The sequence below is a fragment of the Nuphar pumila genome, chromosome 16, assembly GCF_984573655.1.
Source record: "Nuphar pumila chromosome 16, dmNupPumi1.hap1.1, whole genome shotgun sequence".
Classification (NCBI taxonomy): domain Eukaryota; kingdom Viridiplantae; phylum Streptophyta; class Magnoliopsida; order Nymphaeales; family Nymphaeaceae; genus Nuphar; species Nuphar pumila.
Window position 1 is genome coordinate 20,571,447 of NC_143264.1, and position 27,309 is coordinate 20,598,755.

General features: G+C 40.1%; 1 protein-coding gene across 1 annotated transcript in view; it reads right to left on the reverse strand.

The window, feature by feature from the left end:
• The window catches only part of LOC149813067 (E3 ubiquitin-protein ligase At3g02290-like), a 35,274-nt gene that overhangs the window by 972 nt on the left and 6,993 nt on the right, over nt 1-27,309 (reverse strand). The window contains exons 4-5 of the mRNA XM_089990877.1: nt 15,803-16,229; nt 13,533-13,642 (exon numbers count right to left, since the gene is read on the reverse strand). Coding sequence (XP_089847003.1) covers nt 13,533-13,642; nt 15,803-16,229 — 537 coding nt within the window. The remainder of the gene's footprint in view (nt 1-13,532; nt 13,643-15,802; nt 16,230-27,309) is intronic.

A 27,309-nucleotide genomic window follows, 5' to 3' on the forward strand; every position in this document is an offset into this window, starting at 1 on the left:
TGAAGTCCTAACATTTCTAATAGATGGAATACTCATAGACAACAACAAACAACCTCCCTTCCCAAAGCACCAAGCCTTTCTCCCCCCACCATCCAAACAGGAAATCCTGAGCTTGCTTAAGTTCTCTAGCCATGTTCTCTCATTTCTTTTTGAGAGGTTAATTGACTCTGGTTCTGTTAGGCTTATCTCGACTTTTCCTGGATATGCAGTCTTCTCTCTTTGGAAGGTCTATCTTTCCCGAGTCAACGGGTGATTTGTCAATCTCCATTTTCATTTGTGAAACTGACAAAAGGGAGGAAGTCAAGGCCAAAGCATGCCCAACAATTCCAGATGATATAATCACAAAGAATTTGTCTTTTCATATGAGAGAGAGAGAGAGAGAAATAACTCATATTATGGGGCTTCCATTAATAGGTTTAGTTTTGGACTCCAAGATAAGATAGAAGGGTTGAATCATGTTTATTGGGTCAATGAACAGACACAGCATCATTTTCAATTATAATTGATTTCAAAAACAAGATTGCCAGATCTTGACCCCTAGTAAACTTGCCTACAACTCCGGTTTACTTTATGGGCATGTTTGAAAGTGGGGAAGATGTAGGAAAAGTGATACAAAATGAAAAATCCTTACAATTTTTCCGACCCTTCCATACGAGAGAAATTTTCTCTCGTAGAGAGTTTTTCTAAAAGGTACACTTTGATAGAAAACATTCCTCCATGGGAGGACGTGGAGGAATGTTTCCTACCAAGAGAAAATGGTGAGGTTCACTCCCCACCATGTAAAAACCGTAAGTTTTGCCATTTAAATTTTTCGGGAAACATGCAATTTGGACCTAAGATCCATATTTCGGATCTCGGACCCATAAATGGGTATTGATGCATAGCTTAGGGCTTTTAAAAAAAATATATATATTAACATTTGTAATAAAGCGAGATATGTATGGCGAACTCGCGGATCCACAGTTGGATCCATTTGGATCCAACTTGTGGACCCATTTTCGTTGAGAAACAGGCGTAGACCCAACTCGGGGTCGGTTACCGGGTCCCGGGTCCGGACCCGGGTCGCCCCTGTGTATCGAGTAAAAGAAAAGGGGGGGGGGGGGGGGTAACCCGATAAGGGGTTGCCCGATTTTTTCTGAAAAGGGGAAAGTAAGAAGGGGGAGGGTTAGGGTGCTGAGAGAAAACCCTAACCCCTATCGTGTGAGGGGAAAAAGGGAAAGGTGGGCCGCAGCCTCCGGCGAAAGGGGAACGACCTCCGCCAAATTCGGAAGGCTTCCTCCTTTAAAATGGCAGGTTGGTATCCCCTTCCCCTTTACCTCTCTATTCTTGCCCCAAATCTCTCTCACTCTCCTCGTTTTAGTGCACGTTGCTGGAGCCACACCACCGGCAACTCCCCAACTGCGGCAGGCGTGCGCACCACCCTTGGCAAGCGACGGTCCTTCCTCCTCCTCGTTGTTTCCCTTCAACCGGAGCTCGATAGTGGGGGTGGGATCGACCTCAGCCGATCTCTCTCTAGTTAAGCTGCCTCCGATCATCCGGATTTGCGAAACGAGGTACGGGTACCTCTTTTTGATTCTAATGGGGCATCGGTGGAGATTGGATCTCCATGCAACAATTGATGGAATCTCATGGAGAACAGTTTCCACTGTTACTCCCTTGCACCTTCTGTGCTCTTGTTGTTTTGAAAAAAAAAAACTATAAGCTTTTACCTTCATGATTTGGGCCCAGGTATGCAGTCGGTTGGGCTGTGTACCAGACCCAGCCAACTGGGTCGGTTGGGTGGGTCTGGCTGGGTGCTAGACCCAGTTTTAGCTGAGTCTTTTGTTCGAAATCTTTTAATTGAACTTGAATGGTTAGAATGAGTTGATATGGTTTAATGAAGTTGGCATCAGATTTATCAAGCTGATAGGCATTTTTATTTTAACTTGAATGGTTAGAATGAGTTGATATGGTTTAACGAAGTTGGCATCAGATTTATCAAGCTGATAGACATTTGTATTTTAACTTGAATGGTTAGAATGAGTTGATATGGTTTAACGAAGTTGGCATCAGATTTATCAAGCTGATAGGCATTTTTATTTTAACTTGAATGGTTAGAATGGGTTGATATTGTTTAATGAAGTTTTGCATCAGAATTTTTATGTTGATAGGCATCTTTTATTTGAACCTGAATGGTTAGAATGAGTTGATATTGTTTAATGAAGTTTTGCATCAGAATTATTATGTTGATAGGCCTCTTTTATTTGAACTTGAATGGTTAGAATGAGTTGATATGGTTTAATGAAGTTGGCATCAGATTTATCAAGCTGATAGGCATTTTTATTTTAACTTGAATGGTTAGAATGAGTTGATATGGTTTAACGAAGTTGGCATCAGATTTATCAAGCTAATAGGCATTTTTATTTTAACTTGAATGGTTAGAATGGGTTGATATTGTTTAATGAAGTTTTGCATCAGAATTATTATGTTGATAGGCATCTTTTATTTGAACCTGAATGGTTAGAATGAGCTGATATTGTTTAATGAAGTTTTGCATCAGATTTATTATGAGGATAGGCATCTTTTATTTGAACTTGAATGGTTAGAATGAGATGATAATTCATCCATTGTTTAATTCTGATATGTCTTAGAAATTAAATAATGTATTGCATTTGTGATCGTTGCTTAGAAACTGTTAAAGCTTAACCAGCTGGACATTTAGGAAAACCTGAGACAAAAAGGGATTGGGCCTAGTTGTTTTAAAAAAAAAAAAAAAGGTATATGCGTAATAAAAAAAATCAGTTCCTTGAAATCTGTAGTGCTGCTGTTTTTGACAGCATACACGGGTCCAAACTGGACCTGTGTACGTGCTGTTGGACCCAGCCGACAGGGTCGGCTGGGGCGGGACGTGTTTCTTTCAAAAAAAAAAAAGAGATATATATAAAGTAATTCAATGGTGGTTTTCGAAATGGGATATGCTGTCGTTTTGACAGCATACACAGGTCCATACTGGACCTGTGAATATGCTGCCAGACCCAGCCAATGGGATTGGCTGGGCTGGGTCCAGTCTTTTCACATACATATATATATAGGTCTGTCTGTATATATATATATATATATACATATATATATGTATATATATGTATATATGTAAACAGGGATATTAGCATATGGCTTCCCTTTTTGGTACGTTTCCGGACAGCATACACAGCCCCTGTTTTGGGCCTGTGTATATGCTGTCACACCCAGCCGATAGGGTCGGCTGGGCTGAGCTGCTAATTTCAAAACTTCTCTTATGCTGGGAACCATGCCATGTTAGTAACATAGGTTGTTAGCATATGAAAACAGGGCCTGGTTACGTGATTGATAAAGTTAAGAATTCTAATCTTGTGATGCATGATAAATCTTGAGCATGAATTATGTACTTACAGTCTCATTTCTCTTTATGTTAGTAGTTGAGGTGGTTTACATGACTGTTGGAACATGTTTACACATTGATGTACTTGAGGTGTGTTGTTACATTACATATGATTGTGATTCCTGCATTAGTGTTCCGGTGATCAAAATGAATCATCGAGGGTTTGGTAAACCCGAGCTGTGGAAAGGTTTTCCCTTACTCATCTCAATGCATTTCAAAGATCATGCTTTATAAATATTTCAGCTTTATTGCACTGTTCTATATGTTTCCACAGGCCGGAGTCCTGTGATGGCTCTCGCGAGGTAGATGCGAGCTTTTATCTTTCTTTTTGCATATGACTTTGCAAAACTTAAGAAATTAATTTTTAATAAAAAAAAGTAATAATAAAGCACAGTGTAATATACCTTCTGGGATCACTCATCTGGAGAATGGGGATCTTAGAAATCCGGTCTTGGGGAGACTCTGAATATACAAAACTCCGTGTGCTTAATTTTGGTCCCCTGAACCCGATATTGAGGTTCCTTCTCCTGGCCACGGTTTTAGGGAGAGTCCGTCACTTTACCCGGGAGTGGTGTGTTTGACACAGCTGTTGTTTTGATACCAATAAAGTGGCACTTGTGGGCGTGGGGTGTCCCTTGTGTCCCCGACATTAGATGTGGAGGTCTAATGTTCCGAAAGTGATTCGGTCGAGGGCTAAGTTGGGACCCAGTAATAAAATATAAATTGTGTGTTAAACTACCCTGGGAACCTAACTTAACCTCGGGGTTTGTACCCGTTTGGTGTATCCGCGGGCAACGGTAATTAAAAAGAGAATCTTAAAGTTGTATGCATTTAATAGGGCATGCATAAGGAAATAAAAGACTTAAATGGAAGATAATAAAATGATTCATGCATTGCACCAAAGACATGCATGTTCCTGTTATGCATTAGAGCACGCATACTTTAATGGTTTCCTTAATCATTATATGATGGTAAGTGTTGAATGTTTATTTCTTGTTGCATGGTGAAGTTATAGTACATGCTGTTGCTTTACTGTCTCTGCGTGTTTAGTATTTATGATTGTTTCCTGAATAAATTTCTCAAATGTTATAAACTGTCTTGTATGCATTTCCCTCAATTGTTGCATGATATCTCATCTTGACTCGTTATCTCACTTGTTTCATTAAGAAGTAGCTGTGCTCAGGATTTCGATTCTGACACCCTACTTCATTGGTTTTTCGCAGGAACAGGTGATCAGTGAAGTCGACAGCTACTGCGAGGGCGAGGGAGTCACAATGAGTTTTGACAGTTTCCTTTGTGGACAGCGTGGCTCTTTATTTTGGTCTTTCAGTCTAGTGTTCTTGTTATTTGCTTATTGTCACCAGTGTTTACGTTACGTTCTGTTGAGTCAAACATTTTGTTTTGAGACCAGTTCTTAATTCATGAATAAAGGTATTGGTTAGTGATGGATGTTAATTGCAAGTTCTTTTGTGGTTTGTGGCTATCCAGTTGGAATTGGGACTGTGAGGACCCCGGGTCTCTGGGAAGTTTTCCGCATTGTTTTTAAAAAAAAAAAAAGAAAATTTCTGCATTTTCTAAGGGGATGAGTTGGGGTCGTTACAGGTTTGGTATTAGAGCCACCACAAATACTTGCAATTTTATCGTCTTTGAGTGTTTAATTTTTATTATTGGTATATGAGCCTTGTCCTGAAGCGTCAACAAGTTGTGACTCGTCCTCCAGAGTAGTCTTCTTCACTGGTATGGTTGTTTAATACTTTTACTTAATTTATATAAGTTCTGTGTGATTATAGTAATTATAATTACATGTTCTTTGGTGTGAATTTAAAAGTCTGGTGTGATTACGGGAACGATTATAGTTCGTGCTCAACCCTAAGGGGATTGTATGAATAACAGTCTAATTTGTAAAAGGATGTGCATTGTAGATGTCGCACTATACCCGTAGAGGCGCTTCGTCTTCTACTGCTGCTCCCACGAACTGGCAGGAGCAAAGAGATTTCATGATGGAGGCCATCCACACCTTGACGGAGACTATGACGGCTCAGGCGACACAGACAGCGCAGGCGCTGCAAGCGGCCCAGAACCTCCAGGCGGCACAGGCTGCACAAACGGCTCAAGCGGCACAGGCTGCACAGGCAGTCGCGCAGGCAGCGACTCGTGACCCACCGGTCAATATTGTTCCAAACGCAGGCACCGTTTCGTTCGAGCGGTTTCTGAAGTTGGACCCGCCTTCCTTTTCAGGAAAGGCAGACCCAGAGGCTGCCGAGAGATGGGTCGAGGAGATTGAGAGGGTGTTTGACGTCTTACTTGTCCCTGAGGAAAGAAAGACACTCTTTGGCACGTACCGCTTGAAGGGCGATGCCAAGAACTGGTGGGACACCCTGCGAAGGGTGAAATTTGCCGATTGGGATGAGATTCCTTGGGAGACGTTCAAGGAAGAGTTTCTGGACGCCTACTTTCCCCCTTACGCCGAGGAGCAGATGCAACAAAAGTTCCTCGATTTGACTCAGTGAACCATGAGTCTCGTGGAATACACTACTAAGTTCCGGAGTCTTGAGAAGTATAGCCCAAACCTCTTCAAGAATGAGAAGGCAAGGGCGGCTAGATTCGTGCGTGGACTGAAGGATGGGTTACGGACTCGTGTGCTCGGGGGTCGTCCTTCTACCCTGGCCGAGGCGATAGAGTCAGCCACCGTACTGACCGAGGACTGGGAACGATCCAAAGGCGGCTTTCAGAAGAAGGGTGGCAACGGAGGGGGTTCTTCAGGCGGGACCAAGAAGAATCCTCCAACAGGAGGGGGAGTGCAGAACGGGAAGAAGCAGCGGACCCGTGACGGGCGACAGCGAGCCGCGCAACAGGGCCGACCTCAGCCGCGGAGACAACAGGGGAAGGCCCAGCCGGCATGTCGCAGGTGCGGCAAGAATCATCCACTAGGTTTTTGCCCATCGTTCAAGGGGGTTTGCTACCAGTGCCAGCAGCCAGGGCACATTGCCCCCTTCTGTCCGAACAAGCCTGCGGTTCCGGGTGGACAGCCGCAGCAACCTCAGCAGCAGAAGCGTCAACAGCAGCAGGGTCAGCGCAAGACCAATGGACGGGTCTACGCAGTGACAGCAACCTCCCAGGATGATCAGGCTGATCTGATCGAAGGTATATTCTTAGTCGCCGAACACTTTGCACGTGTTATGTTTGATTCGGGTGCAACACACAGCTTTATTTCTTCTTCATTTGCAAAGTTGCTTGATTTAGTTCCATCTAGCCTCGGGCTCTTGATGTGATGTCACCTATGGGTGCATCCTCTTCCTGCGGGAAGTATTTTCCATCCGTATGCGTGGTGATAGAAGGCCATGAGTTGTCCGCCGATTTGGTCATTTTGGATATGACATTTTATGATGTCATCTTGGGTATGGACTGGTTGTCCAAGCATAATGCGACCCTCCAGTGTCGGGGCAAGAAGGTAATCTTGGAGCACCCCAAATTGTCTGCAGTGTTGTGTCATTCGACGAGACCGACCGATGGGGTGAGGATCGTGTCAGCTTTGAAGGTCTCCAAGTACCATAAGAAGGGTTGCATGGTATTCTTGGCCAGTGTTTCTGCTCAAGACAGTCAGGCGACGTCCTTGGATCAGTTAGATGTTGTCCGCGAATTCCAGGATGTTTTTCCCGAGGATTTGCCGGGTTTGCCTCCGCATCGAGAAATTGAGTTCTCGATCGAGCTAGTGCCTGGTACGGCACCAGTTTCTCGCCCTCCGTATCGCATGGCACCTGCTGAACTAGGGGAACTGAAAAAGCAGTTTGCAGGAGCTTCTTGACAAAGGATTTATTAGACCGAGTGTATCCCCTTGGGGTGCCCCGGTCCTCTTTGTTAAGAAGAAGGATGGTTCAATGCGACTTTGTATTGACTACCGCATGTTGAATCAAGTAACGGTGAAGAACAAGTACCCTTTGCCTAGGATCGATGATTTGTTTGATCAGTTGAGAAGGGCCAAGGTGTTCTCGAAAATCGATCTTCGTTCGGGATATCATCAGCTGAGAATTAAAACCGAAGATATTCCTAAGACAGCGTTCAGGTCCAGATATGGGCATTATGAGTTTCTAGTGATGTCCTTTGGACTTACAAATGCCCTGCGGCATTTATGGATCTGATGAACCGGGTTTTCAGGTTGTGGCTGGATTCTTTTGTCATCGTGTTCATAGATGACATTCTAATATATTCGGAGAGTGTGGAAGATCACCGAGAGCATTTGCGACTCGTGCTGCAGACACTGAGAGAACACCAACTTTACGCTAAATTCTCAAAGTGTGAGTTTTGGATCGATAGGGTGATGTTTCTTGGTCACGTGATATCCGAGAGAGGTGTAGAGGTTGATCCAACCAAGGTGGAAGCCGTTTTGTCATGGGAACAGCCGAAGACGGTGACAGACATTAGGAGTTTCTTGGGATTGGCGGGTTATTATTGTCGCTTCATTCAAGATTTCTCACGTATAGCGGCTCCGATGACTCGGTTGTTGCAGAAAGGAGTGAAGTTCGAGTGGTCCTCTCGCTGCGAAGACAGTTTCCAAGAGTTAAAGAAGAGGTTTACCACAGCGCCGGTTTTGACATTGCCTTCCGGTACGGGTGGTTTTGTGGTATACAGTGATGCGTCGGGGACTGGACTGGGTTGCGTTCTTATGCAGCATGGAAAGGTCATAGCATACGCTTCCCGACAGCTAAAGGTGCATGAGAAGAATTATCCCACACATAACTTGGAGTTAGCGGCAGTAGTGTACGCGCTGAAGATTTGGCGCCACTACCTTTATGGGGAAACGTTTGAGGTCATGTCTGACCACAAGAGCCTCAAATATATCTTCACCCAGAGGGACTTGAATTTGAGGCAACGTAGGTGGTTGGAATTCCTAAAGGATTACGACTTCTCCATCGCTTACCATCCGGGTAAGACGAATGTGGTGGCTGATGCACTTAGTAGAAAGGCGTCAGTCACAGCAGCTAGCTTGATTGGACGCAGTTGGAATCTGGTCGAGGAGTTCGTACGATGGCAACCTTTTTCTGACGACTCCGAGCGCATCCTTTGTGCCGGGATGCAGGCACGACCAGAGATCATAGAGCGAATTGAGGAACTCCAATCAGAAGATCCGGACTTCGAAAAGTTGTGCGAAAGTGCTCAGAAGCCAGAAGCGCAGTTTCGCCGGGAGGAGGGCGGAACCATTATGTTCGGAGACCGATGGTGGGTTCCAAAAGCATTACGGGAAGAGTTGATGAGTGAAGCTCACAGGTCGAAGTATTCCGTTCACCCTGGTTCCACCAAGATGTTCAAAGATCTTCAAAGGACTTATTGGTGGAATGGGATGAAACGGGACATCGCGGAGTTCGTATCTCGGTGTCTTACTTGCCAGCAAGTGAAGATTGAACACCAGAGACCGGGTGGACTTTTGCAGCCTCTTGAGATTCCAGAATGGAAGTGGGATGATATCTCAATGGACTTCATCGTAGGGCTGCCTAAGACCCGACGACAACAAGATGCCATATGGGTGATTGTGGATCGTTTGACAAAGAGTGCTCATTTTCTTCCGATCAGGATTAGTCAAAGCTTGGAGAGCTTGGCCGAACTCTACGTAGAGGAGATTGTTAGGCTTCACGGAGTGCCTCGTTCGATAGTGTCAGATCGGGATCCGAGGTTCACATCTCGATTCTGGCGCCAGCTTCAGAAAGCCCTTGGCACTACCTTGAAGTTTAGTACTGCTTTTCATCCACAGACATACGGGCAGTCAGAACGGACGATTCAAACGCTCGAGGATATGTTGAGAGCATGTGCTTTGGATTGGGCAGGTGATTGGGACAAAGATATGAAGCTTGCAGAGTTTTCATATAACAATAGCTTTCATGCTAGTATTGGTATGGCTCCATATGAGGCACTGTATGGCCGACCGTGTAGATCTCCGGTTTGTTGGGATGAGGTTGGAGTGAGAGCAGTAGAGTCTCCAGAAATCGTCCAGCACTATGCGGATCAGGTGCGTTTAATTCGGCAAAGGTTGATTGCAGCTCAAAGTAGGCAAAAGAGTTATGCCGATCAGCGGCGTAGAGAGCTCAGTTTTGAAGTAGGCGATCACGTGTTTGTTCGAATCTCGCCTACGAAAAGTATCTTCCGGTTTGGAAAGAAAGGAAAGTTGAGTCCTAGGTACGTCGGACCTTTCGAAGTCCTTGGACGTGTCGGAGAGACGGCATATCGGGTAGCACTTCCTCCTCAGTTCTCGCAGATTCACGATGTTTTTCATGTCTCGATGTTGAGAAAGTACGTACCTGACCCTTCACACGTAATTCATTATGAGGCGATCGAGGTACAACCTGACTTAACTACGGACGAGAAGCCGATAGAGATTGTAGAACGCCAGGAAAGGGTACTACGCAGTAGGACGATTCCGTTCGTAAAGGTGCGATGGCAGCATCATGGGCTAGATGAATGCACTTGGGAGCCTGAGTCAGACATGCGTCATCATTACCCTCTTTTATTTGGTACGTGCTAATTTCGGGGACGAAATTCTTTTAAGGGGGTAAGGATGTAAAAACCGTAAGTTTTGCCATTTAAATTTTTCGGGAAACATGCAATTTGGACCTAAGATCCATATTTCGGATCTCGGACCCATAAATAGGTATTGATGCATAGTTTAGGGCTTTTAAAAAAAAAATATTAACATTTGTAATAAAGCGAGATATGTATGGCGAACTCGCGGATCCACAGTTGGATCCATTTGGATCCAACTTGTGGACCCATTTTCGTTGAGAAACAGGCGTAGACCCAACTCGGGAGAATGGGGATCTTAGAAATCCGGTCTTGGGGAGACTCTGAGGATACAAAACTCCGTGTGCTTAATTTTGGTCCCCTGAACCCGATATTGAGGTTCCTTCTCCTGGCCACGGTTTTAGGGAGAGTCCGTCACTTTACCCGGGAGTGGTGTGTTTGACACAGCTGTTGTTTTGATACCAAGGAAGTGGCACTTGTGGGCGTGGGGTGTCCCCGACATTAGATGTGAAGGTCTAATGTTCCGAAAGTGATTCGGTCGAGGGCTAAGTTGGGACCCAGTAATAAAATATAAATTGTGTGTTAAACTACCCTGGGAACCTAACTTAACCTCGGGGTTTGTACCCGTTTGGTGTATCCGCGGGCAACGGTAATTAAAAAGAGAATCTTAAAGTTGTATGCATTTAATAGGGCATGCATAAGGAAATAAAAGACTTAAATGGAAGATAATAAAATGATTCATGCATTGCACCAAAGACATGCATGTTCCTGTTATGCATTAGAGCACGCATACTTTAATGGTTTCCTTAATCATTATATGATGGTAAGTGTTGAATGTTTATTTCTTGTTGCATGGTGAAGTTATAGTACATGCTGTTGCTTTACTGTCTCTGCGTGTTTAGTATTTATGATTGTTTCCTGAATAAATTTCTCAAATGTTATAAACTGTCTTGTATGCATTTCCCTCAATTGTTGCATGATATCTCATCTTGACTCGTTATCTCACTTGTTTCATTAAGAAGTAGTTGTGCTCAGGATTTCGATTCTGACACCCTACTTCATTGGTTTTTCGCAGGAACAGGTGATCAGTGAAGTCGACAGCTACTGCGAGGGCGAGGGAGTCACAATGAGTTTTGACAGTTTCCTTTGTGGACAGCGTGGCTCTTTATTTTGGTCTTTCAGTCTAGTGTTCTTGTTATTTGCTTATTGTCACCAGTGTTTACGTTACGTTCTGTTGAGTCAACCATTTTGTTTTGAGACCAGTTCTTAATTCATGAATAAAGGTATTGGTTAGTGATGGATGTTAATTGCAAGTTCTTTTGTGGTTTGTGGCTATCCAGTTGGAATTGGGACTGTGAGGACCCCGGGTCTCTGGGAAGTTTTCCGCATTGTTTTAAAAAAAAAAAATCCGCATTTTCTAAGGGGATGAGTTGGGGTCGTTACACACCACCCATCTCACCACATCTAACCACCACCACCAGCCACCATCGATCTCACCACCACATATGTAGTCAAAAGCGCTAGGCGGTGCCTAGTCGGTAGACCCCTAAAAATACTAGTCGAGGGTTAGGCGGGACTAGTTGGTACCCCAATTAAAATATAAAAAAGTACACAAAATATATATAAAAATTTGTTTAATTCTTTAACAAAATATATTAATATAAATAACCAGAATATACATATATATATATATATATATATATATATATTTGTACATGCACAAATATATATATATATATATATATATATATATATTTCAATTATTCATACTATATTCAGTATAATCAACAAAATATGCGTTCAACCTTTCACAGAAGCACAATAACACACATATATAAATAACATATTACATAATTCATAATACTAAACATGCTTTTAGGATTTTATAGAAAAAATCATCATAAACAAACACACATAAAAACATAATCAATTAAAATTAACTATGTATGCTTTCAATGTTTCAGAGAAAAAATCCCAAAAGCAAAGTAGCACACACACACACACACACACACACATATATATATATATATATATATATATATATATATATATATATATATATATATATATATATATATATATATATATATATATATATATATATAATAAATGTCTAAACTACCTTCATTCCTAGGTAGAAGCAGCTTAGTCGTCGACTAGGTGCCTTAATCGGTGCCTAGTTGGCAAAATTGGTACCTTTTAAGGTACCCAACCTGGATTTGCAAAGCCTAGGCATTTTACTTACGCCTAGACCAACTAGACATATTAGTCGGTGCCTAGTCGGGGCTTTTGACTACATAGACCACGACCACTACCCACCACCACTACCCATCATCACTCACCTCTCGAAAAAAACTGCCCTCTCCATGATGACTTTTCACTATCCATCATCACCATCCATCTCACCACTACCACTATCACCCACCTCCCGAAAAATGGGGTTGGAGAAGCTCCACCATCCCCACCACCCACGATGAATTTTCACCACCACCATCCATCTCACCACCACCCACCTCTCAGAAAACCTCCCTCCCCACCATCAATCACTACCATCCATGACCACCCACCATCACCCACATCCCAAAAAACAGCACCGGAGAAGATCCACCACCACTACCTCACGATGATTTTCCACCACCACCATCCATCTCACCAGCACCCACCATCACGCCGTAAAACCGCACTAGAAAAGCTCCACCACCACCCCCTCCTCTTCTCTCTCATTTTTTTAAGATTTTTTCATTTTATTTTTTTCATGCTACCCAAACAAGTGAAAACTTTTCATTTTAGAAAAATTATATCAAAACTTCTCATAGGCATTTTTTTTCCTATGAGTTTTTCTTGCTTCCAAGCGTGCCCTATGTGCTCAAAATAAGAAACAAGGTATTTTATATCCTCCAAACTAATAATAACCAAGTCACACGAGTATAGGTGTGTGCAGGTACAGGTATGAGTACGAAGGGAATGACACTGCAAATTCAAAAGATGTGGGTATTGGAACACAGCTATATATATTAATGAAAGAAGAGAATATGACATTTTAAATATAAGAAGAGGAAAAATGAAATTGAGAAAGAAAATAAAAAAAGAATGGGAGGGATTTGAGATTTTTTTTCCTTTTTCTTTTTTATTATAAAAGGGGTAATTGGTAACCCCCATCCGTGCTGCCTCTCTCTTTCTTTTCCTTCTTCTTCTTTCTCGTATGCTCCTTCTGGCAGGGCCAAGGGTGGGAAGGAGGGCTTTGCAAACAACCTAAACCTACATCCTGGAAACATAGATCACCATCAAACTACCTCAATCTTAATGGCTTGAAGAACATGCAACTCAGTTAAGTTGCTAAATAGCTTGAGACCAAAAAATCAGGGCTCTTCCAATTTAGATCTATTATTTAAGTAATTCCTAATAACTGAGCTCTTCACAGATCTGTCCTCTTCATTTGAAGGTGTGCAAGACAATTTACCCACGAATGTCATGAAATCACTACAAAGAACATGCAGCAGCAGCCTTTACTCAAAGAAACTAACCACCATGAGAAATTTGGGATATAAAAATGTTAAAATATCTTTATAAAGAATCAAGAAAAAAATAAAACAAGGAAAGTGAAACGTAAAGGAAAAGTAATTACCTTTCCACAAACAGGACAGTTATCATTCCTTTCCATCCACTCATATATACAACCAAGGTGGAAATGGTGAGAGCATTGTGTCACTATCTTAGGGTCTTCAGAAGTATATTCTGCAAGGCATAACAAACATTAATGCCAAAGTTTGCTCCCCAAAAGAAGGGATAAAACAGAATGCCCCAACAAAGTTTCACACTAAAAACCATGCCTCACACTTCGATACAAAATATAGCCAATTAAACCTATGATTATCACCAACAAACAAAAGAAAGTGAACAGGCGTATGAGATCCATTAGTGCTAAATCAAATCATAGTCTATGAAATAGTGAATGATTTATTAATATAACTTGGTGTAGATAGTCAAAGGGTATTTGTATCAACATGCATGAAGTCGCAGATAGGGGGGTGGCCAACGGGCCAGGTACGCCCGACATGGGTCAGGCTCAGGCCTCATTTTGAGGACCCCACCAGAAAAAAGTCAGGCCGAGATCAGGCTCGGGCTTGGGTCCTTGCCTGAGTCAGGCCCTAATGGGTGAAAAAAAAGGATAAAATGTAGGTTCAAAGGAAGGCCCTTTTTATAAATAATGGAGAGCTTTGAACTCTCCTTCACACATTATAGCATGAATGGCATGGGAAACATTGAAATTTCATATTAATGCTCTCCCAAAAGGACAATACGCAAGCCAATCAATAGAAAATACATGACATCATAAAAGGCACCAAAGAGCATATACAAAAGAACAAATAAAACATAAAAAATAGTAATCTTTATTGAGATAGAATGATTAGGAAAGCATTAACCCCCAAGAGGGGATTTTAACCCCTTTATATAGGCAATACAAGGGAGATCCCAACGACTATATTGGACTTTGTCCAATATACCCTCATACAAGAGAGAAAAGAGACCAAAAAATTAAAAAAAAAACTGTACAAAGACAAAACTGCCCCTAATGGGCAGTACCTATTACATAAGTGAAAATGACCAAAATGCCCCTACATGGGCAAAACCGATTACAATAATAAAACAGTTATAAAAATATATAATATATACATATACACTCATAAATGAATCTATATATATATATAATTATATATGAATCAGCACGTTTTAACACTTACGTCTTGCTCTCTTTTCCTAAGGTGTAAAAGAAAAAAAGTAAACACTTGCTGAATGAGATTTAGTCCCAATCAATCGCCTAGGGAGAAAAAGTGAGGCCTACACCCACAATATAAATAAGCATCCAGACCCATTGTTTCCATCTAAAGTTTGGGTTTTTCAGGTTGTGCTGGCCTGCTCCGACCCAATCCAATAAATATTCAGCGGGTTTCAGATATACTTTTAATATCCAATTCCAAGCCTAAATGATATTGGGCCGAGACCGACTCGACTATTATCGGGTTGGGCTTTTGGTGGCCCAAAGATTATATCGGGCCCTAATAGGGTCTAGATCAGGCCGGGCCGGCCCAGCCTGATGGCCACCCCTAGTCATAGATGCTGCAACCTTCTCATGTTTCATGGCATTCTTAAGAGATATTAACTAGATGACATTTACTTCAATCTATTGTGATATTTTGAAGATACTCCACCAAAATTATTTTGTTTAAAAATTATTCACATTGAATCAATTCTCAACTAGGAAACAGGGTTTTGGTCTATAGCGTCACTGAAAGAGAAAAACCCAAACCACAGGCATCAGCTCTTTTGTGTCGACCAAAAGTCAAGTGGCACACATGAATAAGGCATCCAGGAGTTAATGCTCACACAATGCCAGAAATGTTATTGCATAAGATGGAAACATACATGAGCCAAAGATGCTGGTCTGGCCATCTGCAGTGAAATAATTTACTGTACAAGTTGAGTATCATTAATCAAAATAACACTTATAATTAGACAAAGAGAATTAGAAACAGGTTGTTTATGACTGGAAAATTCATATAAAATTCATAACAAGATTGATAGCAAGAAATAGTTGAAAGGGTTGCGTCATTTCCTTTTAGAAACCAGACTGCAAAGCCATGCAGGCCCTAATACATCTGAACAAATAAATCAAGTTATCAACAAATTAAAGAAGGCCTCCCCTTGGTATCTACCTAATTTATAAACTAATAAGTATCTTGATTTATGTCTTCCCACCTACATATAGCCTATAGGTATCTAATTTCCTGCAACAGCAAAGTTTGGAGGCAATGCGCAAGATACAAACATCAGATCAGGCCAATAAATGAAAAATAAGCCCAAACGTGCACTACCATCCACCCACTACAGACTTACCTTCGAGGCATGTAGGGCATACATCCTCATCTTCAGATGATGGAAAGAAATATGCTACCCCATTTGTAACTTTTGCCAATAAGTAATTACCAGAAGAGTCTGAGCGGTCAATTTTTGAATGCCCTTCATTCTCTGCCCCATTCCTCTTCTCTGGTATAGATTCCACACCACTACTACTGCTACTTCTAAGAGGCTCAGATTCATCATGAAAATGGCTAGAGACTTTTTCACGCCTTGATACCAGACCATCACGCTGTAAACGAGAATATCTGGAATCAGCATCATAAGGCAACGGCCTTGGAGGAGAATGGTAGACATCAGATAAAGAATTGTCAACTGAGGCTGAGACTAGTCCAGCTACTGCCAAAGAGGTTTCCCCTTGAGAAGCAAGAGACCGGATTTCACCTTGCTGAAATAGTGAAGCGTGCTGAATAAAAATAGGACAACCCGGATGTATTATGATTTATTTCTAAAGAATACCACCAGGAAAAATACAGGGGTAAATCCCATAGAAAACCACAAAAAACTCATGGCATTTAATCGATAAATTTTATGAAAGGAAAAGCTGTTTCCAGATACTACAATTCACATGTATTGTCTATGTCCAACATGAAATAAGTTGTGTGAAACTGATACTCCTTTTACAGTCATAATATAAGTGCAAATACATTGCGCTCAATAAACATGGGAACCACATCTTGGAACAAACTGGACACATACATCAGAGCAACATGGTAACCAAGTGCTATGTTATGAAATGTAAACCAACCAAGCAGTAAAGGATGATACTGCCGCGCAACCACAGTAGCTTGAATTTAGAAGTGGTTTAAGGAGAGACACAGAAGAGGAGAATCACAACTGCCATCATTTACAACACAAACAAAATAATATAAACAATTTTGCTCCCTTACCTCAGTCCTTATGAATTGATAATCAATGAACCTTGTAAAAATTATTTGCAGAACAAGGAGGAAGAAAATAGAAGAATAGAGGAATCCCTAACAGGAGAAGTTCAGCTCCAATGCCTTGACCTGTGAGGCAGCACCCTAAAATCAGTTTATGTATTGACCTTATTTAGGGTTTGTAACAAACAGCCTGTACATTTGAAGATATTTACAAGTATACCACTGCCTGTGATAATTAAAAACTGCCATCACCCAACTGCTTCGGATATTTATAAGAGTGCCACTTAAGTGTGATTACACACTAGACTGTGTTATTGTACAAACGCCATTGGTTAATACTCCCTAAATCTCGTATTATCATGTACCCAAATAATTAAAGCTTTCACTGGTGGGATCTTTAGTAAAGATATCAGCAACTTGATGCTCTGAATTAACAAATTTGGCCTTTATCACCCTTCTTCCTTTTTTTCCGAGAAAAGCAATAAATCTATATGGATGTGCTTGAATCTGTCATGAAATGCTAGATAGGACAGGAGTGCCAGAGTAATTTCCTTATTGCAATAGATGATGGATTGATCACTATATAACCCAAAGGCATTTAAAAGACTCATGATCCACATCATTTCTGAAACTGTATTGGCTAGAGCTCTATATTCAACTTTTGTACAGGCCTAAATTACAGTCTTCTTCCCAAAGATATGTAATGAATCAAGGGCCTTCAATCACGAACAAAGTGTCCAAGGATTGAAATGGACACGCACAAAAGTGGCCTCTAAGGGCACACTCACAAAACCCACAAAGAGCACACACAAGAAGGCTCACAAATGTAAAAAATATTAATTTATTAATAACCAAATATGCAAGAAAGCATACAATGAATGAGAGGGTTCACCCCCTTTTATATACCCTAGAGAAGGCTCAAAAGAGTCATTGGAACTAGTCCAACAGCTATATTTGTAGCCATTGGACTAGCTCCAACAGCTAATTCAAATATAGTTAACTCTATGTTGACTAGTCAAAAAGAATAAAAATAAAACAAAAAAGGTTTTACAAATACATTACAAAATAGATATTGATGCAGAGCAGGACCGGGCCGGGCCTATACAGAGTGACCCGGGCGTGGCCAGGGATCTCGGCACCAATGGGATGGACGATCGGACCCAGATGATGGATCCGATCGCGAATCCGATACCACGATGCAGGGATGTGCGCACCTATTCCAGGCGAGCGAAGGTCTGAAGTGGCACCGCACTTCGACAGCATCCCAGATCCATCAGCAGCGTGAAGCTTTCTCGGGTCCAGGGACTGGATCCGAGACCCAGATCCATTTGTGCCCTACTAATACCCTGCTTTAGGGTTACGTAGGGGGAGAGATTGATCTTTCGAAGTCTTCGGTTCTCTGACACGTTCGGCTACAACAGCCTTTTCATTTTGGCCTTTCTTTTCTTTCCAGCCGCCAGTTCCATTTTCTAGTTTTTTGTCATTATTCATTGTAGTTCTTTATATTTTTTTTAATAATCCATTAAGGTGGATCGATTGATCCGAACCCCCCCCCCCCCCCCCGCCCCCACCCCACCCCCCCTCTGCTTCAGCGTTTTCCCTTAAGTCATTTGTTTCTGCACGGCTGATCGTGCGTTGAAAGATCAACATTAACGTCAAAACTTCGATCTCTCGCTGCATCATATATATATATATATATATATATATATATATATATATATATATATATATATATATATATATATATATATGTGATCATGCATAATTTATACAGTTTGTATGCATGATTTTTTTATAAAAGGAGCATTAAAAACCTATGTTTAACTGATATTTGTGCATGGCCATGTAGGTTAACTTTTGATTTCAATTAAAGAACTAAATAATAAACAAGTTTTGACCCACTTGAGTTTTTTAGAAAAGTTTAGTTTAACTAACAAGTTTTTAGAAAATAATTTTTGAAAGAGGTGGTTTTGAGAAATTATTGAAAATTAGGGAACTTGTTTAGAAAAGTTTCTTAAACCCCCCGAACCTGACTTAACATTATAAATAATAATGTTAAGAGAGAGGGGGCATCCTCCCTACTGAAAAAACATGCCTTCTCTCTCTCTCTCTCTCTCTCTCTCTCTCTCTCTCTCTCTCTCTCAACCGGACCCCTTCCCGTTCTTCTTTTTCCTCCCCTCTTTCTTCTTCCTTTCTCTTCCTCTTCCTCGCCGGTGCGGAGTTTCTTTTCTTGGATCGGAGGTGTTGCGTGACGTGTGCGATCAAAGAGGGAAGGCTGCTCTAACCCAAGGTAAGCCTCTTCTCCCCCTTTTCTTTATATTCGTAATTATTTTATTTCTGCTGCATATAAGATTAATTTTATGAAATTCTGAAAGCATATAGTTTATGTTTTCATTTTCGTAATTGTTGCATATAGATTAATCTATTTTTATTAGTCATTTCAGCATGGTAGTTTAAGTTTTTATTTTGTTAAAGGAAAAATAAAAAATAAAAAAAATGGGGAAGGAGCTGATTTCTAATATCTGTTCAGGTCGACCAGATCTATCACTCTTAGCCAGCAAGACCAGGCCAGCCCGACCAGATGACCCCAACCAGCCAACCAGATCGGGCTAGCCGATCTGCAGCCTAGCCCAACCTGAATTGCAGGCTGATCAGCCGACCCGATCGACTGACCAGGCCAGCCTAGATCTGACCAGCCGCATTCAGCCTAGATCTGCCGACCAGATCTATCACTCAGATCTGGCAGAGCAGACCAAATCTGATTTGTCGATCTGCAACCAGATCTGACCAGCGTCAGACCTGCTTGCTGATCAGGTTTTGTGCCAGACCAGATTGCCTGATCAGCAAGCCCAAGTCTTGCAGCCGATCAGGCCAGCTTGACGCTTAGTAGATCTGCTGGCTGATTTGTAATCAGTCAAGCCTGATCAGTTGACTGGCCAGCCCGACCTGCAGACCTGCCAGTCCAATCATACTAGACAGATCTAGCAAACTAATCTGATATCACAATCTCTCATCGGAGCTGCGAATCATCTTTTAGCAAGGGCATGGCTGAATTGGGCTTGTGTGTTTTAAGGGCTCTCTTTCCATTAGTTTAGAAGATAAGTATTAGTAGTAAATTTAATTTTTAGATGTTTCTTTTTTTAGAGTTAGGTACATACAGGTTTAGTTTACTTAGATTTAATTTAATTGTTATTTTCTGAAAACTAACTTTAACTAGATTAGGTAGTCTAGTTGTTTTGGTTTTGAGTTTTGCAGGTAGGTACAAGCTTATTGATTAGAACACGACAATGAGGGTCGTGCACGTGCGGACAACGGAAGTTAGATCGCGAGCGAACAAAACCATGCAAATTTTTACTTTTCTTTATTTTTTTTTTTGGGCCTCTGGCCATTTAATTTATTAGGTTGTAATAATTTTATTTCTACTCGAACCTCTGTAATAAGGTAGACTGTTTTATTTATATTTTATTTAAGGCAATAAAAATTGTTCTGTGCAGAGTTCAAAGTTATAAACTTGTTTCCTGAGTTCAACCCAGATTTCACCACTAGTGTGAACCAGTTAATTTAAGATTTGATGCACGGTTTGCACTGATAGTTTTTATCGAAAAATCTCTTTTAAAAATATCTTCAAGAAAAGTTGCATCAAATTTTTGGCGACGTTGTCGGGGAACGGTGATTTAAGACTAAGTACTCTATTGCATTTGTTTCACGTATATTTAGTATTGTTAGTTTGCTTTTGCAATTTTTTTAGGATTGCCTAGTTTACTTTTCTGTTGATATGTAGGACTGTTTAGTTTGCTTTTGTTCATTAATTAGGACTGTTAGAACTACGTTGAGTGCAAACCATAAAGCCAACTCAATTTTTCTGCACGGCCCACCTACTAGGGTACTATTTTAGGTGACCGAGCATGTAGTTTGCTTTCAAGCTCTATACTTGCATTTGAGTTGTGTTTGTTTATTTATTGTACTTTTTTTTGCTTGCTTCGTGGTATGGTTTAATCGCGATTGCATGCTTGTATAGGTAGAAAACCAATTTTTAGGATGTTTGTTATACTGGGTCTAACTGCAGTATATGCAAGGGTGACGCTCCCAAGACCCCCAGCTCCAAACCACGCTTCTCAATCCGGAACAATTGTTTAGGAGCCGCTCGCCACAAGCTAGAGCAATAGGTAAGGAGGTCCCAACACGCCCACTCAGGGAGTACGTTTTTAAAGAGTAAACCCCAGCCTCTTGTATCACAAGACCGGATGTAGGGGCAAACACATTGAGATCAAAACCATCATTATTCAAATGTTGTCATCTCTCTACGGCCTTAGTAACGAGGATCCTTACCGCCACCTAGATGAATTTTTAAAAATTTGCTCAATTGTCTGAATTCACAACTTTGGCGATGAAGCCTTAAGGCTTACGCTCTTTCATTTCTCTTTGAAAGATAAGGCGAAACATTGGTTGAAGTCTTTTGACTCGATTCAAATTACCACTTGGGAACAACTTCAAAAAGAATTTTTAAAAAAATATTTTCTCATTGGTAAAACGAATCAATACAAAAAAAACAATCACTAGCTTCTTGCAGTTGGAAGGAAAGCAATTCCATGAAACATGGAAAAGGCTCAAGGACCTCTTGAGAAGATGCCCTCACCACCAAGTACCTAAATAGCAATTGGTGCAATATTTTTATGACGGTCTTACTGAAAAGAACCGTCAAATGGTGAATGTTGCTTGTGAGAGCATATTCATGCTAAAAAACGAAGACGAAGCATGGTCACTTTTTGAAACATTGACTGATAGCTCTATGCACCATGTCTTCGAGGTTTGATAGGACCACTTCCGATCCAAGTGGTCCTAAAAAAGGAGAAATTTTAGAAGTTGGATCCAACCAAAAGTTGCAAATCAAAGTGAACTAGTTGGCTAGAAAAGTGAACCAACAATTAGCCGACCTAACTACAATAAACCAAGTGAGTCAAGTGTGTGAGTTATGTGCTAGCCCTGCACACTATATAACAGATTTTGTTCAGGAGAAGGTAAATGTCGCTCAAGGTTTTGCCAGACCGATGTATGATCCATATGCACCCACTTATAATTCGGGTTGGCGAAACTGCCCCAACTTTGCGTAGAGAAATCCACAACAACAACCCCCTGCTCCTTCCCAGACCCAGGTTAGGCCAGGTAGCTATCAACCAAGCTACCAGAGAGACCCAACTTCCCTCAGGCTCAGCCCAGCTTCCGTCTCAAGAGCCTACCTCAAGTCAAACCTTTAAAGAAAAAATGCTTCTGGCTTTTGCTAACATAAAAAAAAATCTGAACTCTCACACCCAGTCAATAGCGAAACTAGAGACACAGATGGGACAACTTGCCAAGACGTTAAGCAGGCGTAGCGAGAGGACGCTACCTAGCCAACTGATGGTCAATCCTAGGAGAAAGAAACTTGTCCATGGCCTACAGATGACTGACTCACACCAAGAGCAAGCTAAGGCGATCACTACCCTTAGGAGCGGGAAGGAATTTCATGGTACAAGAGAGACTAATGAAGAGTTTCAGAGACAAAAGAGTGATTAGTCAGTCCCCTTAGATTTACCCCAGGAAAGTGGGAGGGCTTCACAACCTGAGCCTTTCAGATCTTATATATCCAAAGTCCCCTTTCCTGAAGTACTTGAGAAGTCGAAGTCCTTCGGCAAGAAACGAGTGAAAATGCAAGAGATGCTTGAGATATTCAAGCATGTACAAATAAACCACACCCTATTAGATGTCATCCAGCAAGTGCCTGCATATGCAAAATTTCTTAAAACACTTTGTACACATAAAAGAAATTCAAGATCTCTGCCCAAAAAAATCTTCTTGACTGAGCAAGTGAGCTCAATGCTTCAGCACCAAGCTCCACCTAAACTCAAGGATCTTGAGGCACCGATCATCTATTGTATTATAGGAAACATAACCATCGAGCGTGCTTTACTCGATCTTGGGGCCAGTGTAAATATATTGTCGGGTTCTCTGTATGATACTTTTGGAATTGGGGACATAAAACCCACCTCGATCACCCTACAATTGGCTAACAGGTCTACCAAGATTCCTCATGAAATATTGGAGGATGTTAGTCAAGGTTGAGAATTTTTATTTTCCTGTTGATTTTATTATTCTGCATATGAAAGGCATTGATGTCGTTCGCCAGACCTCCATCATTCTGGATAGACCATTCTTGGTCACTGTCAATGTTGGTATTAATTGTCATACTAGGACGATGGATGTCTCATTTGGCAATAAGAAAATGCGATTAAACATCTTTGATACTACCATGAGATCGGCGAGAAATGATGAATGTTTCCATGCGGATAACATTAATCCTCAATGGGAGCAATCTGATCCACTACAATTGAAAAATTGCATGAATCACTTTTCGGTTTATGGCTCATTAGTTGAGGATTGTCTCATAAGTTTCAAAAAGTTCTTCAAAAATGCATAGAGACTAATCGCGTTCATAGCTGGGAAAAGAGTCATTTCATGGACCAGTAGGTATAGTTTTAGGACACTCAGTGGACAGGGCAAAGGATGAAACCATATATCTCAAACCTCCCGATTGAGCATGACCTTAAGTACATTGATCTCATGGACGAAGAAAGGTAAATTGAGATCCATCTAGCTGAAGACGTAAAACTTAACGCTTTTTTGGAGGCAACCCATATGATTTCTGAGAAACCTATGATGTTGTAAAATAGGGTATATTTTTTTTTGGTAGCTAAGTAGTTTTTGTTGCTTATTCCTTTCTTTTCTTTCTTTTGTTTTATGCGCATGAAGGACAGATCATGTATACATTTTACTGTATGGATAGTGTTTATGAGTTACAGGGGATAGGAGAGCTAAGAGCCTCTCAAGGAGTAACTATAGAGCCAATTCGATAAAAAATCATGCACCTGCGTGTGCGTGGTAGTGGTGTACAGATGAGGCATAAATCAGCGTATGCGGGGTTTTATCACATATATCAGGTGGTATCTATCTTTTCTCTCGTGTTTATCTTATTTCATAGTGTGCATTCATTTAGTTGCATATAAGTATGGGGGAGTGCAAGTGAGGACAATGTCATTTAAGCATGGGAGAAGGTATAGTATGCACACCCAAATTTTTTTTCTATCTATTTATTTGTTCTTTTTAAGCATATATGAATGTTTTACATAATCTGACATGTTAGAGAATTTTTAAGCCCCGTGTGAAAAAAAATCTAAAACTAATATAGAAAAAGTGGTTATTTATGTAAATTTCAAAGAAAATATTGTATATGAATGTTAGAGTTTGTTTTGAATGACAAATATGAATATGCACAGCTTTATTTTTTTAAAAACTAAGCAAATGAAAACACAAAGAAATAAGAGCTTCAAAAGAAAAAGAGCATACGTTTAGTTATTTGATGTCCTGGTTGTTCCCTAGCAACTGGGGTCAAACACAAGTTGAAGTATTTGCTTCCCATGTTGAAAAAGACAACGAAGGAGACCACTTCCTTGTCTAGTCAATATTTGTGGCCTATTTGGTTCGAGCAAGTAAAGCCTGAGGAGTGTTTACACCTGATGCCCTAAAGCCATCTGGTTTGGAAGCCACCGGCCCGAAAGCCTGTTACATGGACATAATAGCATAAGAGATGTCGACATTGCACATGACGAGAAGAGGACTATACGTAACTATGAAAATCCAAGGTCTAGTGACTCGAGCAATTAAGTATGAGGGATACTCTGTATCTGATGCTCTAAAGTCGTCTGGCCTGGGAGTCACTGACCCAAAGCTCGTTACATTGGTCACGAAAACCTAAAAATTGATATAGTGTTCAACTGAAGAAGAAAAAAAAAAGTGAAAAAGTGTGAAAAATTGAAAAAGAAAAAGAAAGAAGAATAATAGCAAGAGCTAAATAAAAATTCATTGCTTAGAAATAATTATGAAAAAACTGTGCAGAAAACATACAAGTGATGATAAATGAGCAACAGCATGATTGTACTTCATTTTCTGAGAAAAAAGCATAGATAATTGCAATTTGTTAGAAAAGTGAAAGAAAAAGTTTTTCTTCTGCGGCGGCATGTTAAAACTCTAAATATGTTGTGAAAATGTAATTGCATAAAATATTTGTTTAGACGAATTTCTTAACTGCCTAATGCTTTTTGAATTTGAATTCTTATGTATACATGAGAGAGATGTTTGTGGGTAGCATATACCCTCAAAAAAAGTTGCATCAATATGCATATATGTATATACATACACATATATATGTATATATATAGACATATATATTATTTTATCAAGCTCACAATAATGCATAAAGAAAGACATTATAATATCCAAAGAACACATGCATTACAATATGACCCTATAGATCTAATGCATGTTAAGATACAAGCACGAGTGCTTAATACTCAATATAAGAGCATGTATTACAAATTTAGCCAAGGTAAGAATATGAACATGTTATGTATGAAGAAAACATATCAAAATCTTATAAAGTGCTCTCGCCTCAAAAATCTCATAACATCATACATTATCAAATAAGACTATTAAAGATTTCACACACAAAAGATAATTTAAGAGTATGAAATATGTATCCATACAAATTCCACAAGTTTCCAAGTCATGCTCACAAGGATTAGCCTCAACAAAAGATCACAACCCTCAAAAGGAAAAAAAATGAATATGAAGCCATAAACCAAGAAGACATACTTTGACATTTATAACTACGAGGTACTCGAATAAAGCTCTAAGTGCCATAGAAGCAATAAGAAAACACATGCTCAAGAATATTAGATCACACATGTAGATATTAAATAAATAGAGTTCAAAAACCTAAGATTCAAACTAGATCTCATAGAAGCACACACATATATAAATATCATTTTACAAAATCAAATAAATATTATAAACCTTATATAAATATTTAATAAAAAATTAAATTAGCACAAATATGAATGCAATTAAATCCAACAATACTTAAACAAATTTGAAAAACATTTAAAGGTTTTAAAAATAACCCCATATACCAAAGAGAGTTCAAAGAGCTCAATCATTTGCTAATTAACAAGCACAAAACAAGGAAATTTCAACAAAAGAGCTTTAAAAATAACAACTATTTTTCAAAGATGGGAAAAATGAGTGTTTTCTTATGCACGAGATAGACAATTCAAGCAAAAAAGAAAACCCATATATATAAAGATTTAAGGTATGAAGAAAAAATAAGACATAAAATTTAAATATTTCATTAATGAAAAATATACAAGAACACCTCACTACAACACTCATGCACACACACTCTACATACATCCATCCTCTCACACAAGCACACAATGAGGCATATGCCTCAAATAAATAACCCACCAAAAGACTAGCCGTTAGGATGGTCTAATGGTTAGTATGACTAGCTGTTAGACTATCCTAATGGCTAGAAGATCCAAACAGCTAGTCCAACGGCTAGTTGGACTAGTTACCAATAATATAAAGAAAAAAATAAAAGGAAATCCCAAAAACTATAAGAAAATGTATACTTAAAGTATACCTTGAATACACTAAAATTAAATACACAAAAAAAAGAGGAAAATATCCAAATTATACTTAGGTGTACTTTGGTATATGCAAGACAAATAGTAGGGGAATGTTACATATATCTTAACAGCTTCTTCTTATGATATAAATGACTGCCAAATCACAAGCAAAGATTGTCTAGATGTCCAGACCAGGTGTCTTCATCAGCAATGCTCAAATATTTGCTCAAGTATCTATAGTACATGCAATTTTTACTCAAATAGTTATACTCTTGTGATTAAATATTGACTTATGCTAGATTATTACTTGAGATGCCAAGGACTCGGAACACCAGAGGAATAACAGGTCTCCCATGCATAGTGACAAGTTTAAAACAGCAAATTCATAGGTTGTGAATTTCTTGGGAGATTTTCAACTTTCTGAATATTTCTTGAGTTTTTTTTTTGGCAAAATCTTGAGAAATATAAAAAAATAAATAACTTCTCAAAAAAATTAAAAAAAACATCAAACAAAAATAAACGAATTACACAATTATTTTACATGTAAAAAAATATAAAATCTATTTTTTTATATCGTTAAGAGGTTGTTAACTCCGCCTGTGTATAACTGTTTAGTTATACATTGCCGGTCCCAAGCCCGGATAAAGGAGGAGGGTTGCGGTAGGCCTGTGACAGCCAGCATAAAAACTTTGTCATACCCTATGAATATGAACCAATATGAGAATTTCGTTGGGGCGTTCCCTACTGAGCGACGCGTTGTACTCTATAGGCCCGGAGGCGGTGATAAATGGGCAAGGGTTGCTAGGTCGTCGCCCGGAAGCGACGCGTCACACCGGCGCCCGGGTGTGGTGTCAAATAGGCAAGGGTTCCCTCACTTTGTTGGACGGGTGGGGGTAAAGAAGTTAGTCCAAGACCATAAAATTAGGTTAGCCACTTGGAACATAGGGTCTTTAACTGGTAAGTTGGTAAAGTTAGTAGATGTTATGTGTAGGAGAAAGATTGATATTTTATGTCTACAAGAGACCAAATGGGTAGGTGAGAAAGCAAAAGTGATAGAACCTTGGGGATATAAGATTTGGTATACAGGAATAAATAGGAATAG